The sequence below is a fragment of the Oxyura jamaicensis genome, chromosome 14 (assembly GCF_011077185.1).
Source record: "Oxyura jamaicensis isolate SHBP4307 breed ruddy duck chromosome 14, BPBGC_Ojam_1.0, whole genome shotgun sequence".
Lineage (NCBI taxonomy): Eukaryota > Metazoa > Chordata > Aves > Anseriformes > Anatidae > Oxyura > Oxyura jamaicensis.
The window spans coordinates 3,238,052-3,255,102 of NC_048906.1; the positions used below are offsets into that span (position 1 = coordinate 3,238,052).

The following is a 17,051-nucleotide window of genomic DNA, read 5'->3' on the forward strand; positions in this document are numbered from 1 at the left end:
CCCCCCCAGCACCGTGTCGTGCATTGAGACCCCCCCCCACGTACAGCCCCATGCACAGCCCAGCCATGGTATGCAAGGAGCAAGGGGCTGCCCCCCCAAATTGGGGGGGGGGGACATCCAGTAAGGCACCCCAGCCCCCGGGTGCCACCCCCCCCATAGCAAAAGCACCCCCACAGTAACCCCGACCCCATCCAGGTGGGCACACAGAGGGGTCACCACCCTCCTGGCCCTCTCTGGGGATGCTGGGGGGGGGACACGGGTGAGCAAGCAGGGACAAGGGTGCCCCCGCCAGCCCCGTGCCACCACCCTGGGGCCCTTGGGGAGCTCCTGTTTGCCCAGCCCGCTGTTATCCGTCGGGTAAACACAGCCGGCAGGGCGATAAGGAGCCCGGCCCGCCACGGGAGGGAGGCCGAGGCACCCACGGGTGCCATGGTTGGGTGCCAGCCCTGACCCTAAGGGACAGCAGGGACAGCTGGGGACACCGGCTGGGCTGGGGGGGGGGGACACCCTAAGGAATGGAGATGTGGGAACGCCAACCCCACAAGGCGACGGGGCGAGCGCGCCAAGCGGCGCCTCCACACAGCGCCCCGACCCGCGTCTCCCTCGGGACGGCACGTAGCGGCCCCCGCGGCCCCCGCCAGCACCGGACGGGGCCCTGCTATTAGGAGCGGCCCCGCCGACCTTCCCGGCCTCCTGGGGACCAGGAAAAACCCGTCAGAGGAGAGGCCGCGCCGCCGTCCCCTCGGCCAGGCGCTGCCCCGCCGTTTGATGTGGCACCCGGCCTCGGCGGCCTCGCCGCGCCGGCACCCGCCAGTAAATAGAGCCCGGCACGGCTGCAAGCTTGTTTATTAATTTTTGCCTTCATCAAAGGCCGCTTTAATCATCCCTCTCCCTCCTGCCACTCATAGCACGCACGGGGTGACGTGCCGCGGTGGGGACGGGATGGGGAAGGTGTGGGGTTACCCACGGGGAGCGGTGGCACCGCCGTGTGCCCCCCAACCCCGTATCGCCCACCCGGGTGCCCCCAGCTGTGTGATGCTCCCAGCCACCATCCCTGTGCTTTGCTGCTTTTGGGTGGATTTCTCACCTTCCTCTTGACCCTAATGCCCTAAAAGCGATGCGGCCCTTCTCCAGGCAAGGAGGGATTTTCTCTTTGGGGATTTGCCGTCCCCGACGCTGTCTCCATGGGTCCAGCATTCACCATCCAGGTGACGGCAGAACACCATGCCTTGGACTTCATTTTCCTGCCCCGACCCCCCCTTTCCCTGCTCCCCCCATCCCCTGATGTTGCTGGGTTATTCCCCAGCACCTCCCAGGCCGGCGGCACATCGATGGGGACCTGGAGCGACCTGTGCCCCGCGCACCCCCAGCAATGCTCCCTGGAGGCCTTTGGCTATGGGGCCGGGGGAGAGGAGCATGAGGGGACCTCAGTGTCCTGAGCTGATGCTCAGGGGACTCCGTGGGCCGTGTGTCCCTTCCCTGGGTGCCTCAGGGCGCTGCCACAACACGCCGGGCAGAGCCATGGCACGGAGCGCGGTGCCGGCGTCCCCCCGAGCTGCGCCACGGCTCGGGGCCGCGACCTGGCGCCGGGGCCGGCAGCACTCGCAGGGAAGCGGCTGGTGCTGGGGCTGGCTCCAGCCTTCCCAAAAATCCAGCCGAACGGGACGAGCCTCTCCATAAACCTGTCGGGCCGCATTCAGCCATGCAGGAGCCAGCGTCCGTGCGCCGCCGGCCGCCCGCCTGCTGCCGTGGATGGGTGCAGCGAGCGGGGCCGCTGAAAACCCGACTCCTTGCACGTGCCCCCGTGCCTGCAGGCCCCGGCATGGCCGAGACACGAAGTGCTCCCATGCGTGCCGCTGTGTTGGCAGCCCCCCCATCCCATCCCCAACGCCCCCGCTGCGGGGATGCCCGGCTGGGGCAGCTCTGCCTAGCAGCCCAGAGCCAGTCCGGAGCAGTTTTCTCCAAGTAGGGCAATTAAAGTAATGGGAAAATGGAAAGTATTCATCAGGGAGCTGCGGTGGCAGGAGGGGAAGGTGCTGCGGTGAGTCAACGATCCCCAAGCGAAGCCCCAGCGCCAGGTAAACAAGCTGAAAACCAGGAGGTGTTAGTCACTGGGGCTGGCCGCACCGGCCCCGGCTCGGGAAGGGCACCACCGACCCCTCCTGCCCCACAAGAAGGGTTTGGTGGCACCAGAAACCCCACCACAGAGCAGCACCCGCTCCCCACCGCGGCGTGGCGGTCCCTTCAGGAGCAGCCACCTCCACCCATCACCAGGATGGGGATGTGGGATGTGTGGCCGTGCCGCAGCACGGGACCCCAGGAGCGACCCCATTTTGCAGGAAAACTTTTATGGGATGTTTCTTCCTGCAGGGCTGGGCGCTGCCAGTGCTCATCCTGCGTGGCCATCGCTCCTTGCGTGACCTCGGGCGAGTCGTTTCGTCTCCCCGTGCCTCCACCTCGCCATCATTACGCTGGAGCCAGACGGACGGATGCCCAGAGGAGAGGGGAGGATTTGGAGTTTAAAGCCCTGGGATCCCTGCTGGATCCGGGTTGGGACCGGCTGGCGCCTGCGAGGGTTCCCCTTCTCCTGCCCCGTGCCAAACAGGGCACAAGGTTCCCCTTCTCCTGCCCAGCCACGGGGGGCTGGATGAGGCCACGGGCTCGGGTGCCCCCATGCCACCTGCTTCTGATGGTGAGGGGGAACCTGCAGGTTAGAAATGTTGGGGGGACAAACAGCTTGACAGTTGGCGGAGAGTCTCCGGGCTGCCCCAGTGCCATCTCCTTGCCCAAAAAAGACCCAAATTACCCTCTGGAAGAAACGCCGTGCTCAGCTGCAGCCGTTGCAGCCCAGAGAGGAGGGAGCAGCATCCACGGGGCTGGGAAAGACCCCAAAAAGGGTCCAGGGCAGCCCTCGTCTTCACTGGGTGCACACACACACACACACAGGGGCCTGAGCTAGCCCCAGGAGCTGCCTTAAATCGTGTCCCACCAAGCAGAGATTTCCTCTCACCCAGAGCCTCCCATGACTGCGAGTTCATACCCTGCTAAAACTGGGCCAAATGTTAATTGCGCTCCCAGCTGGGCTATCAGCGACCGCGTCCCACGGCTGCTTCCTGCCATCAGACCTCGCTGTGCTTTTTTTGGGGGGGGAAATCTGGCTCTTTTGTTCCCACGTGCGCCTCCCCCCAGCCTTGTTTGTCCGGGATCACCCCGTGAGGTCCCCCCCATGTCCCCCCATCCTTCTGCCCCCACCAGCCCCAGCATGGCACGGAGCTGGGTGCCCCCAAGCCGCCTCCATCGCCAGCCCCTCGCCGCCGCAGCCGTCGGGTGTCTGCTCCGGTGACTCCACATAATGCAGGTTTTACAAATGGAAACGTCGCCTGGCTGTAAATTAAATACCTGGGAGAAGCCCATTAGAACGCAGCAACACAATTAGCTTTATCAGCCAGCCCAGAGTGATGCCAAAAAGCAGAGCCGACTCACTTGACAGGAGCTGCCATCCATGAAACCGAGCTAACGACCTTAATTATATTTTTAGCTTCTAATTTTTGGCTGACAGGATCCCCAATTACCCAGCCCATAATTTGCCCAGGGACTGCCATCAGCCTACCTGGTCTGTAATTCCCAGGGTCAGCCCTTTTATCCCTTTTACACGTTCAGACTCCCCCTGGCCGCCCTCCAGCCCGCTGGAATTTCCCCAGGGTTTTGTAGCGCTAAAAATTAACCGCGCGGCTCCTTCGGCAGCCTGCAAGCCTGGTCCTGCAAGGGTCCCAAGAGAAAAACCCCTCGGCCTGACAAAACCCAGCCCCGGGAGGGTCCCCGTGGTGGTCCTGCCTTGGCGGAGCAGTTGGGCAGTGGGACAGCCCGCAGTGCCCAGCTCGCCGTGGCCAGGCGCGACCGCCGTGCATGATGCGGAGCAGGAGCGATGTCAGAGGTGGTGCCGGGGTGAAAATCCTGCATTTTTCCCATCCAAAGGTTGTTCTTCGATTCATCTCCCGTATCTGTTTCCCTCACGCTGCACACAGCCCCGGCACCGACGCCGTCCTCTCCCTCGCCGTGGCAGGCACTGGCAGTGTTTTACTCTCGGTGCCAGCCCCGCGCCCCAGCAGGTGCCGGATTTGGGGCGCTGGCCTCGATCACAGCCTGGTTTCCCCAGCACTTTCCTTCCCTGACCCACACCGGGTTTGGGCAAGGCAGTTTTGGCACCTTTGCCACCAGATCCCCCAGCACAGGGGCTGCGGCAGCGCCCGGACCCCGACGGGTGCTGAGCATCCTTGGGGCGATGCCCCAAGGCAGGGTGGCAGGATAAGGCCAGGCTGCAACGCAGGGAACGAAGCAACGTGGGCTGATCAGGGGCTGTCTGAACCCCCAGCTTGTGTGCAAGGCTGGTGAAAAAGGATGCTCTGGAGCGGGGCAGCAGCCTGGGTGCTGCTGAGCCCCCATCCGGGCAGGGCAGGAGCTGGAGGAGCCCCCAGCACCCGGCACCCAGCACCCAGCCGGGCTGGGCGAGCCGAGGCTGCCACCTCCTGGGCAGAGCCACGAAGAGCCGGGCCCTGCTTCGCACCCCCCCGGGCTGCAGGAGCGGGGCAGAGGGGGCTGCATCCCTCGGTTGTGCGCCCCCAACCCGGCCCTAAATTGTGAGCCCCCCCCCCCCCCGGCTCCCGGTTGTGCCCAGCCGGGGGTGGCAGCAGGGGGCTGGCGCCGCTGGGATGCTCGGGGCTGGCACTCGCTGGCGGTGGCACCCTGGGGACATGGACACAAGGCCTGGTGGCGAATTGATTTTATTTTGGTGGATGGGATGGATGCAGCTCTGCGGCTGGGCTTGCTCATACCCCAAAATCGGGGGGGGTTTGGTCGTGGAGCAGCTGCTACGAAGCGCGGCAGGAGGCGGCAGGATGCGCGATGGTCGGGCAGCACGGGTCGTTGGGTGCATCCCGGCCCCAGCACGGTCGAGAGCAGGCGTCCGCGGGGAATTAGGGTGAGAGAAATGAGTCTCCAGCAGCCAGCTGTGCTCAGCCTGGCCTTGCGGTTTCAACCCAAAACGGCTCCTCTTCCCCTTCCCCCCCTCACGGCCCCTCTTTTGGGGTCCCAAAGGGAGCACACGTGCAAGCAAATGCCTTGGCCGAGGTTTCACAAATCAGAAGGGGCCGAGAGCAGGCTGGAAGGAAAATATCCCAGGAAAGCTGCTGCGAGCACCAGGATTTAACCCAGGAGAGGGCTAAGGCACCCGTGGCGAGAAAGCAGCAGGTAGGGGACCACGTTTGGAGGCCCTCAGAGCCACGCAGAATCCTCGGAGGCAGCAGGAGGCGTGATGCCGCTCGGGGCACTTGCGGTGCCCGGCTGGGAGACGGGGGTGCAGCCGCAGCACCCCCCGAGGGTTTTAGAGCTGAGCTCACAGGGCCTGGTCTCTGCTCAGCGAGGAGGGACAAACCGCCCCCAAGTGCTTCTCACTTCCCTCTTGAGGGCATGCGAGGGTGGAAACTGCAAGTCCCCCGCTGCTATTTACGGGGGCAGGTTTCCCCTGCAAAACCCCGAGAGCCGGCGGGCAGGGCTGGGGCCGTAGCTCCAGGCCCTCTCTGCGCCACGCTCAGGCAGAGCAGACAGACCCCGAAATCACGATTTCCTTCGCCCTGCAGGCGAACGGGCCCTGGGCTCTGCTTTCCCCCGGGGCACAGAGCTTTGTGGGCTGAGGCTGCGGCGGGACGGCCACCAGCGGCACGCGGCCAAAGGCGCGCTTTCCTCCCAGAGCTCCCCCAGTGGGATTTCCAGCATGCAGCCAGGATTTCCACCCTCCCAGCCATGCCTCTGCCTCCCTGCTCCTTTCCAGACCCTGCCACATCCAGCTGCCGTGGGGCTGAGCAGCCGCAGGGCGCTGGGTTTCTCTGCTCTGGGCTCTGTTTGCTGCGGGCAGGTCCAGCCTCGGATGCCCCTGCAGCAGATGCAGAGCGGGGAGGGGAACACGGCCCGTCTGGAGAGGTTTGGGGTTGGAGGCAGGGATGGAAATGCCAGAGAGCTCCTACAGCAGAGGGGCCACCAGCGGGACAGTGGCTTCTCTGAGGAGACGTGTCCCAGCCCAGGATGCTCACGGCAGAGCTTTTCCCCTGCGCCAGCCTCTGCCATGAGCAGTGTGCTCGGTCAAACGCAGCGAGTGGCCCCTCGGTCCCTCCCTGTGACACCGTGGCAAGTACAGAGCCGGAGTTTTTTAACTAAGCGGAAAAACCTTGACACTGCCCCGCTGATGTTTATAGAAAGTATCAGGTATTGCTTCTTCCTTCCCCCTCCGGCTGCTTCTGCAGAAATCATCCCGGGGCTGAGCTGAGTCACCGTCCCACCGCATTCACGGTGCCCCTCGCATCTTCCCAGGGAGAAAAAGGGAGAAAAACCACCAGGAGTGAATGCACCAGGGGAAAAGGGGCAAAACCAGTAGCTGCCCAGTCTGTTTTTGTTTTTTGTTTTGTTTTTGAGGTGCCACAGGGTGCTGTGGGGGCCCAGGGCAGCCGTTGGGGCTCGGTGACAGCAGCCCGCTCCCTCCCGTGCCAGCTCGGCAAAGGGCCCCACGGCTCCACTCCTTCCCTGCTCTGCTGACCAAAGCCATCCCACTTTCAGGGTGAGGTGAGCCCTAAAAATAACTCTATAGCTTATCCCCAGGGGCTGCCAGCAGTACAGCAGTGGCCCTGCTGAGGCTTCCTGCACCCACTGCCAGCAGCGGGAGCAGCGCTGAGCCCGGCCGCGACCCGCGGTGCCCACGCCGGGCAGCTCAGCCCTCCTGCAACCCTCCTGCCCCCGAGGCGTGTGTGTACCAGAAAACAGCAGCGGTGCCAGCGTGCCGTTGGGAGCCACGGGATGCTCTCGAGATGGCCAGCAGGAGACGGACAGGCCGGCAGCATGGCCCGAGCCTCCTGCAGATGGAACAGGAGGGGTGCGCAGGGCAGCGCTCGCTGCCGCACGGCATCAATAAAACGCTCCCCGACAGGAATACCCCGATTGGGGTGTCCCCACGCGACAGGGACAGTGCTCCTCTCCACTTGCACCTTGCACGGTGGCACCCCCGTGGCTGCACAGCCTTTTGCTCAGCTGGAGCTGCTCCTTTCTCGGCAAAGCTGGGAAAAAAAAACAACGACCCTCTCGGCAAAGCTGGAAAAAAAAAAAAAAAAAAACAACGACCCTCTCCTGCCCCAGGGCAGCTGCGTTCTCTGCAGAAGAAAACCTCCCGCCGGAGGTGGGCGATGCAAGGGCAGGTGCTGCACACACCAAGCTGGGAGCTCTCCCTGCTGCAACGTGGCCACCAGGACCGGCACATCCCTTCCTCGTGCCCCGGTGGCCCTGGGAGGCGGCCTCCCCCCGTGCCCCCGCTCCCCCGGCAGCCCTGGAGCCAATGCAGCGCGCTGCATGAGCGGCCGATTTGCATCGGAGGGATAAGGGGAAGCCCCAGGAAACGCATGGCCCAGGCATTAATCAAATCTACCTCTAATAATAAACCTCCCGAGCAATGCGCGGGCTCGGAGCGCGCAGTGCGATGGCAGGAGCCGAGGGGGAGTAGCCGCCGTGCCAGAGCCACGCGTGAGTTGTGCCCGCGGAGGGGCTGCGAGAGGGCTGGGGGCGAGGGGCTTGCGTGCGCCAGGGCCGCGGGGACGTTTCCAGAGAGCTGGCGGGGAGCGGAGGGGCTCCTTGGAGGGCTGGGGGTGAAATGGTCGCTTCATGCTTTGGGTGGAGGTTTCAGGAGTTCGGGTGCCCTGGCGGGGCATCCCGGGCAGGGAGCTCAGCCACTGGGCAGGGTTTCTGTTAAAAAAAAAACCCTCCTTGGACCTGCCCTTGCTGCAGAGAGGGAGCGGGGAAGGAGCTGCCCAGCCTGCAGCTCCCTCGGCTGACGCAGCCCCAGCCCGCCGTGTCCCATCCAGCTGTCCCACGCCAGAACCCGCTGTGCGTAGCGCAGGGATGGCCGGGCTCACTGACACCCGCGGGGCTCCCCTCCCTCCCTGGGGGTCTTCTCTGTGGGGACAAAAAGTCTTCAAAGTGCATCGGAGGAGAGCATGGGCCTGAGCCTCGCTATGCCCCAGGGATCATCTTCAGCCAATTCGATAGAACGTAATTGTTTAATTTCATAGCGGCGTTAATTGAACAGCAGGGACTGGAAGGGCCGCATCCCTGCGCGGAGAGGATTTATCCTTCACTTTGCGAGGATGGGAGGGCTTCACCCACACTGCCCCGGGTGGGATCCAGCTCACAGCCAGAGCTGGAAGCTCGTCCTCAGCCCCTTGGCAGGGATGTTGCTGCTCTGGGCAGCGGCAGGACAGACGGACCGACACACAAAGCCTCCGACTGCCGTGCGCTCCCAAGTACGAGAGGGAGAGAGTCACGTCCCTGTGGGAGCGCAGGGGCACTTCTATACCAAAATCAAAGTTTGGCTTCGAAAGGCAGCATCGCAGTGGCCCCAGCCGAGGCAAGAGGTGGCTTCGAGGCACGCGGAGGCTGGTGCCGTGCCGGGCGGTGTTGGGTTTTCATTGTTTCGGGCTCCTCGGCCGCCCGCACAGGAAACAGCTGCGCACCCAGCTCCGCTCCGCAGAGGGATGCGTTCACCCACGAGCCTCTCGGTCAGCAAAAGGCTGCTAACAAGCAAGCTAATAATTAAATTTTAATTTGTTCCGGACTTTTCTGCTGCTTAGGGCTCCCACCAATGCCTCGCTCCTGCCCCTCATCAGACCCCTTCCCTCTCCCCAGCCCGCAACCACGGGGCACGTCGCGGCCATGTAGGATGGGACAAATGGCTCCTTGCGGGGACAAAAGTCCTTCCACAGCCACGTGTCCCAGCTGGTGCTGGTGGAAACAGTGCTTAAAGCTCTCCCAGACAGGCTTCTCTCCTGCTGCTGCTTAGGGAAGTGTGACACCTCAAAACTTGCTTTCAGGATGATGCCAGAACGCCAAACAGAGACGTCAGAAATTACGCGCAGGATGGCAGAAACTGCCCCTCGGCCACAGGGGAGCTCAGAAGTTTCCAGAATTCAAAATCGTTTCAGAAGATGGTGCTAGCAGTCATTCTGGTTGCATTTCTGCTCCTTTTGGTAAAAGATGTATAGGCAGGAGCAGGCAGTTTGGCATATCCCCACGCCCTCAGGGCACAGCAAGGGGCCACGCAGGGACCAGGGTGCTCACCCCGCATGTCCTCAGGGTCCAGCTTATAACCCCCATGAGGATGTCCTGTGCTTGCTAAGCCTGAAGCAGATTTTGCTGTACGCTTTTAGCCCAAGCCTAGGGCTGGGGCACAGCGGGTGTCCCCCCCTGCACGGGGTCCCCAGGGCGGCCGCAGGGTCCCCGTCAGCACCACCTTCCCCAGAGCCTCTTTCCTCCCGTTCTGCAGCCATGGATGGGACGCACCTGGGCTGTGATGCCATGAACAACTGCACCGACCAGCAGTACTGGGACGCCCTCGTCTGCCAGTGCATCCCCTGCAGCCTCATATGCGGCCGGTCCGCGGTGAGGAGGTGTGCTGCCCTGTGCGGTGAGTGGGGAAAGGTTGGAACCACGGGGCAGGCTCTGGGAGGGCTCGTCTCAAGCCCAAAGCACTGGGAGATGTGATGACTGCGTTGACCGGGATCAAGTTGTCCACATCCCCGTACTGCTCCTTCCTGGGGTCCTAGGGAGCCTTCCTGGAGCTGCATTAACAGAGAGAGCCCCCATCTGTGACACCCTGCCCTCGGAAGGGACACATCAGGCCCTGCTAATGTGGGTGATGACACACTCGAGCAGTACACGAGCCCTGTGCTGCAGCAGGCACCAAGGCTGGATGCTGCAGAGCAGAGGCGCAGCGCAGCCGGAGCCTGCGCTCAGCAAGGCGTTGTGTCTCCAAGAGGGCTGAGGGTGGGAGATTCCGTCCCCATGGTCCCAAGCCCGTGCTCAGGCAGGTTTTGGTGTGCCCCAAAAAGCCACACAAGCCCCAGGGGCCAGGAGCTCTAAGAGCAGCACCAGGAGCTCACTGCCACGGGCAGGCATGGCTGCACCCCGTCGCCTTCCCCACACAGCAGCCAGCAAACCCCTTTCCCCGGTATTCATTATCTGTCCGAACACCTCCAGCTGCCAGCTCCAAAGATGCTTTCAACACTTCCAACAGCGTCGTTCAGATCTTGCCCTGCACCTTTGGGAGCTGCGGACTCATTCCAAGAAGCCGTGGGCTCGTCCCCACGTGAACCCAGGCAGGGAGGGCCCCGGGCTGGGAGGTGACGGGGAGGCAGGAGGAGCCATGCGGGCAGAAGGACGCGCTCAGGGCGAGGACGTGCTCAGGACGAGCCCCGTTCCTTTCCCTCCCTTCCCACAGAGTCCATGGTTTGCAACAGGAAAGCCGGCTTCTACTACGACAAGCTCCTGAAAAAATGCATCAACTGTGCCACGGTCTGCGGGCAGCACCCGAAGCAGTGCGACCCCTCCTGCGGATGTAAGGCTGCGTGCGAGGGCAGGGGGAGCGGGGGGCTGTGGGGCAGGGTCCCACAAGGGCTGGGCTAAAAAAGGGGCTGGGTTATGGGGTGGAAGCCGGGGAAGAGGCAGCAAACCCTGCTCTCTGATCCTCAGGGGTTGGTGCATGGCCTTGGGGAGGGGGAGAAGGAAGGGATGGGCCCTTTCCCCTCAGATCAATAAGTCCCACCTCGGGGTTGATATGTGGGTGCTGGAGAAATGGGGAGGGAGGGAAGATCTCCTCCATTAGCCGTAAAAAAACACAACCAAACACAGGAGCTGCAGCGCTGCTTTCAACTCCTTCCCAAGCGGAGCACGAGTGCTCTTAGCAGCACCCTGCCCCTATCAAAAAGTCACTAGGGTGAGCTGCGTGCCGGGGGGGGTCTAAGCTCTCTTCTCTCTCTGCCTGGCCCCCAGCAGGTGCCCTGGTCACCACCCCCCCTCCGCCGGCCGCCCTGGTCACAGCGCTGCCTCCCGCGGCCGCGGTGGAGCAGAAGGCGTGCGCGGAGCAGGAGCCGTGGCTGGTGGTTTACCTGCTGCTGGGGCTCTGCCTCTGCGCCCTCATCTGCTCCCTCTTCCTGGGCTGGACACACCTGCGGAGGAAAGGAGAGGTGGGATCCTGCCAGGCCAGCGCCGGGACCTGCCACCGCAGGGAGGACTCCTCCAAGGGTGAGTGCTGGGGGCACCGGGAGGCGACGGGGAGCTGGGGGTGGTTGGCAGCCAGGTTCTGCCAGTGAGGTGCTGCACAGCCCAGTCTGAGCCTGAAGAAATCAGGGCTAGGGGCCTGTGCCCCAATTCTCCCCCCAACCCCTTCTCAGGCACTCACGCAGGGTTGTGCAGAGGGCAAGAGCTGCACTGCTGGCCAGTGATGTCCCGAGGCAGGAGGAGGAACTGCGAAAATCTGACCCTCTTCCCCAAGGAGCCACCACTGTGGCCACTTCCTTTGGTTTCCCACAGGAACCACCTTCGGGAAGACCCGGGGCTTTCACAGCAAGTACAGCTCTGGGTTTATTCGCTCGGGGCTGCGCTGGGGCTAGCTGCTACCTGGCCAGGACCACGCTCACACAAGTTTGCTCCCTTGAAACGTCGCAGCCCAGCAGCTGAATTTCCTTGCAGCATCAAAGCCCAAAGTTTTGGCCTTGGAGCCAGGGGGGGCTTCACAAGTCTTTGGAGTAGGAAGAAAAGATGGGGAAAGGTTAACACCGAGTAAGCCAACACAGAAAAGATGTTTTGACTTTCCCCCTCCTCTTCTCCCCTGCCTTCTCTTAAATATATATATATAACTATCTATTTATGTGTACAGATATTAGTTTACATACATAAGCTTCAGAGCTGGATGAGGAAAATCAGGAAGCGCACGCGAGGTGGTGCTCCAGTCGGGCTCAGTCCCCAGCAGCGCTGCAATCTGAGCCACTCTTGGCTTCATCCCAGGACGCTGGCACTGGGCACTCGCTTCTGAGGGAGACTGACAGGTTCAGAGAGATTTACTGCATGCTTCTTCATAGCCCCAGCCTAGCCTTGCTTATCGGACCTCAGATGATGGAGCAGAGCCCTCTGACAGCCCGCAGAGCAGCGTGCGGCCCTTCAGCCTGTCCTGCTGCAGCCCCTGCACCTTGCAGAGCACCGCACCGTTTCATTCGCATGTGCTACAAAATGAGCACTTAAGGAAAAGACAATTTACATGCGATACTATAAATATTAAAATTACATCAGTGCTAAAGCTCCAGCCTTCCTGCTCGAGGCACTCACCCATTCACAAGGCAGGCTGTGCGCTGCAGGCCGCATTGCGGGCACGATGTGGGGGCTTTACCGGGGGTGGAGGGAGGTGGGTTCCAGCACTGGAGAGCCTTTCCTGGGTAAAAGCTGCTCCTAAACACCTCAGGCTAACACCCGGCGTTCATTTGCAGATCGCCTGGTGGAAGCGGGCAGCGTTGGTGATGGATCCACCGGCAGCAGGGTCCCCGAGCCAGTGGAAACCTGTGGCTTCTGCTTCCCCGGACACGGCTCGGCTGTACAGGAGAGCAAAGCGCACCACAGCCCCTCCTGCCACCCGGGGGAGAGGGCCGCGGCCGCTCACACCGGGGTGTGCAGCACGGGAAGCGCTGGGGCGATTCCCAGCCCTGACGACGGCCATTTTAAGATCATTTGCTCTCCTTCACAAGAGAAGACGCCCATGGCGTGACTGCAGTGAATGCTCCTGCATGAAAGGAGGGCTGCCCCCTCTGCCCCCAAAACACGGCTGCTTCTCCCTCCGATCCCAGCCCCAGCTCCTGCCAGGGCAGGTGGACACAGCTCAGCCTCGTCCCAGGGGCTGTAGGTCACGGACAGTGCCATTCTCTTCTTGGAAACCCAAACTCTCCTTGTTCCAGTGATGGACGTTTCTCCCCATTCAGCCATGCCTCCGTGCTCTGACCTGACCTCCGCAGACAACTCCGTACTTCCCGGCCCTTGGGACTGGAGGCCTGCGGGGGCTTCTCAGCCCGGTTCCTCCACCAGCATTGCTTTGCCCCTGCGAAGGGCACCGATGCCTGTGGCAAGAGCCAGGCCCCCACCTTTCCGTTTGAAAACTCTGCCTTGCACCACAAGTGGTTTCCAAGCAGAGCTGTGCTCGTCTGGGACATGCTCAATGGACTGAAAGCAGATGCAGCGGTGGTGCCATGCGCCATTTCAAGAATTAGCCAGGTAGCAACACCTCGCACAGAGCCCAGGTGTGACAGAGCAGCCTGGCCTCAATCCATCGCCCCTGGGCTGCGGGCTGGGTGCCTGCCTCACCCACCGAGAGGTCTCCTCTCCTCAGGACTACGGCGAGTTTTCCAGATAATTATTTCAAAGCATTTTAAAGCGTCTCGGACCTTTCAGACAAAGCTGTGGCCTGGCCTACTCCAGCCTCCCAGGGCTGGGGCACGGACTCAGACCCAGACATTCCTCACAAACATTGTGAAGACTGTTGAAGGCCATTGCCATGCTCCCAAGAGCAGCACATTTGCTGACTTCAACAAAGTTCCTTTACAGCAAGAGCATTCAGTGTATGAGCTCCGCAGGCAGCTTTCAACGCTGCTTTGAGAGGAGGAAAGGACACGGGGCAGCGAGGCTTTGCCTTACACCAGGATATGACGCTGCATGACAGGAGCTCTGGAGGCACCAAAATGACCGTTGGAATTGGGTTTAGATGTGAAAAATCATCCAAAGCCAAGAACTTTCTGGAAGACTTGATACTTTGATGCACTCCTGGTCTGGATTACCTGAAATAACCGGTAACGGTGAGGGGCTGTGATGTGGCAGATTTGAGGAAAGGTTTTTGTTTGACCTGTATTTGAAAGCTACTATGGAAAAATGTGGGTTTCAACATGTAATGTCAAGTTCTCATTCTCATTAAAAGAGAGCGTAGGAATGTTTTGCTTGGTGAGAAGTCCCTCCTGATAGGAGATCCCTATCCCTATGCCATAAGTTTCTCAGACCAGCCCTCCAAACTTGAAAGAATACACAGGGAAGGGGCAACAGATGGACAAATTGGTGATAGGAAAGTTCAGCACAGAACAGAGGGCCACAGTAGCTGAGGCCATGTGAGCCTCCCCACCCTCTCATCCTCCTCCTTCTCTCCAGGCTTTCTCTTCATTTTCTTGGTTTCCTCTCCCAGAGCCTCCCCCTCTCAGGCTCAGCAGATGAAGGGGCTTTGCACTTACCATGGGGCAGCTCTTGTGCATTTCCATCCGTGCCACGTCCCCGCCACCCTGAGCGCTTCCCAGCAAGGCCGGGGACTCCAGGAGGACGCCTGTAAGCAGGTGCAGTGTCACCTCACACTGCCCAGCCCCAGCACCGAGGGGGCAGGCAGCTTCAGCTCAGGTGTCACCTTGGGGGACAGGTACCCACCATGTAATGGGAACCCCCCCACATCATCTGTGTGAAGCAATTTAAAACAAACAAACAAAAAGAAAACCAAACAACAAACCTGAACACGCCCTGAACATGCAATTAGAGCATCTCTCGAGGCTTGGGAAGCATCAATTATTCAAACCAAGGCTTTAGGAAAGCTTTTACGCGAGCTGCCACAAGAGCTCACCCCGCCTGGCTCTGGCAAGCTGCAGCTCCTGCTCCGGCTGCCCATGGGGGGCAGAGCCTGTGTCGGGCTGAGGCTGTCCCTGTTGCCTCCATGCAGCCCCAGCTGCTGCTTGCTGCTTGCAAGTGCTCCCCCTTTTCCTCCAGCACTCACTGCAATACACGGGGGAAGCAGCAGCCTGCAGTTTGGGTCCTAGAAACTGGGGGAAAACACCCATCAGAAGTCAGGTCCCTCCTTCCAGCCCTGATAAGCGAGAGGGGAGCGTTCAGTCAGGCGTGGCCTCCTCTCCTCTGGGGAACGTAAATACTGTTATCAGCAGAGAGAGGAAAAGGTAACATGGAGCGTCACGGAGGTCAGATCAGCAGTAACACGCAGGCTCCCAGATAGAGCAGCTGCATGCTGGGGAATCACAAGTTGGTGGGTTTGGTATCATGTCTGCAGCCCCTGGCCAACAGCTCTGACAGAGCACGCCTGGTGAGATCCCTCTGAATAGCAGAAGGACACGGTAAGCATGGGACACAGGCCATCACCACCTAGGATAAATACTTTAGGTAATTAAGGGCACTGACTTCCAAGCCAGAGCATCCACAAAGGGGCTTAAGCTGCTTCTAATTTTCCTGCTTTTGCTCAGGTTTTCATTAGGCACCAGCCTCAAGCAAAGCTTTCTCTCCTATCCAGTGGCTGAGTGAGGAAAAGGTACGACACCGACAGCCACCTTCTGGCTGGTTTTGTGCTGCAGGCAGTTCAGTGCTGGTGTACAACCAGAGGGTACGCTCCGGTATCAACCCACATCCTGGTACCAGGCTTTGGTTTCGGTCATTTCTTCACATGCTTCCCTGTAACAGAGCAAGCGCGCCAATAAAAAATCATGCTTCAAAATAAACCAGTCAGCCCCAAACTGCTCCCCGGCACGAGCAGGGTCAGCAGCTGAAGCAATGCAGCAATTGCCCCTTGCAGCGGGCAGCCTCTCGCTGCCTTCTGCCAGTGCACCGGGGAGCCACAACTCCATCAGTCCTTCGTTAGCGTCTCACTGCTCAGCGACGACTTCTGCGGTCGGCATCTTCCTGAAGGTGACGCTGAGTTCTGCAAAGAGCAGCCTCCCAGTTCGTGTCTGAGCTCCTCGGCAGACGAAGGGAAAGAGAAGGCTGCGTTTGGGGAAAAATATAATGAGGGGTAGCACTTGTTCATGCGATAGCAGCTGTCCTTCCATTTTTATAGGAAGAGGGAAAGCGTTCTCTGCTTCTCTATCAACCTGTGCTGATTTACTGTTGCTGGAAATAGAAACCTGCCTGGTACAATTCAGGGAGAAAGAAGAGCTTTTAATACAACAGGAATTCTGCTTTAAAAGCCCAAACCAGAGCACTGCAATCTGCCTTGCTCTCTGTCTCCCACTGAAAACCAGCCATGCTGGTGCAGTTGCACAGAGCGCAGCCCTCTTCACCAGCTTGAGAGGGGTGTGTGCGTGTGGGGAGGGGGAAGAAAATAAATAAGGCCGATTTATGTGGCTGGCCTTGTCCCTAAACAGTTCATTTCTGAAGGATTAACAAAACAGACCGCATTAGCTCCGGTGGCCAAGCGCGTGCTAGCGGAAAACAGAATTCACTTGTTCAGGCTCCAGCTGGAGACCAGCAGCCCAAGGCTCCGAGCTCAGCACCACAAAGCGACGGCGGCCCCGCAGCGCCAGCCCAGCTGCCGCGCGGTGGCACTGCTCCTCCAGCATCGGGGCGAGGCGGCGACGCGGGCTGCAGCAGCCATGGGAATAATGAAAGGCTGATTCTCGTCTTCCTCTGCAAGCTTGCTGCATTATTAAAAGGTAGCAGAAAGCGTCGTCAAGCATCTGCACGATGCTGTGCCCAATTCCGGGAGGGAGAGGAGCCCCCCCCCCCCCCACTTTCCTGCAGGGTGTGCCATTCATCCGCATTTCTCCAGCAGTGTTTCATTTGCGACAAGAACGCTCAGGTTAAATTTTGCAGTACCCAATTACAACTGAAAATTATTTCAAGCATGACGGTAGGGAAAGACAGGTTATGAAACCCGAGTACGCTATTGCTTCTGCAGAAACCGCGCTGCCTAGGTAACTCGCACACTGTGCAGTACGTTTTCTGTGTCTGATTTGGTATTCAAGGAGCTTCAATTAGTCGGTTCGTCTTCCCTCCTAGTTGCAAACTGTCACAGAGATCTCCTGATGCACAAAACCACCTTGTACTCTCCAGCTTGCGTACAAATCAAATCCGATTCCACCACCCTTTTGGGTAGCATCTCTTGTAAGGCACTCATTTAAAAAACAAACAAACCCGAGCTTCACTTATTTTCCTCCTATTTCTGTCGTTACACAGGCTGCTTTCCACCCCTCTCTCAGACAGGGTAGAGATGGCCCATGCCCATTGCTGGAATACTGATCTAAAAGACAGGACCCATCCATGTTTTTAAGCGCTGTTGAAGTTGAGGATCAGCTGTCTGGATACACATCCAGAGCTTAGTGACCTTTTTGGTGTGGCTCTTAGGCCACTTTATACAGTGCCTAACTCATGGCAGTGCCTAACTTTATACA

The 17,051-nt window shown here is 60.2% G+C and overlaps 1 protein-coding gene across 2 annotated transcripts; it reads left to right on the forward strand.

The window, feature by feature from the left end:
* The first annotated feature begins 7,340 nt into the window (after positions 1-7,340).
* On the forward strand, positions 7,341-13,838 carry TNFRSF13B (TNF receptor superfamily member 13B). Of its 2 annotated transcripts, none has more exons than XM_035340039.1 (5): positions 7,341-7,560; positions 9,356-9,496; positions 10,310-10,426; positions 10,861-11,112; positions 12,351-13,838. In XM_035340039.1, exons 1-5 carry the CDS (start codon positions 7,440-7,442, stop codon positions 12,623-12,625), a joined length of 906 nt encoding a protein of 301 aa, XP_035195930.1. In that variant the 5' UTR covers positions 7,341-7,439; the 3' UTR covers positions 12,626-13,838. The 2 variants fall into 2 exon arrangements, with proteins under 2 accessions (XP_035195930.1, XP_035195931.1); XM_035340040.1 differs by having other exon boundaries at positions 10,864-11,112.
* The last annotated feature ends 3,213 nt before the right edge of the window (positions 13,839-17,051 follow it).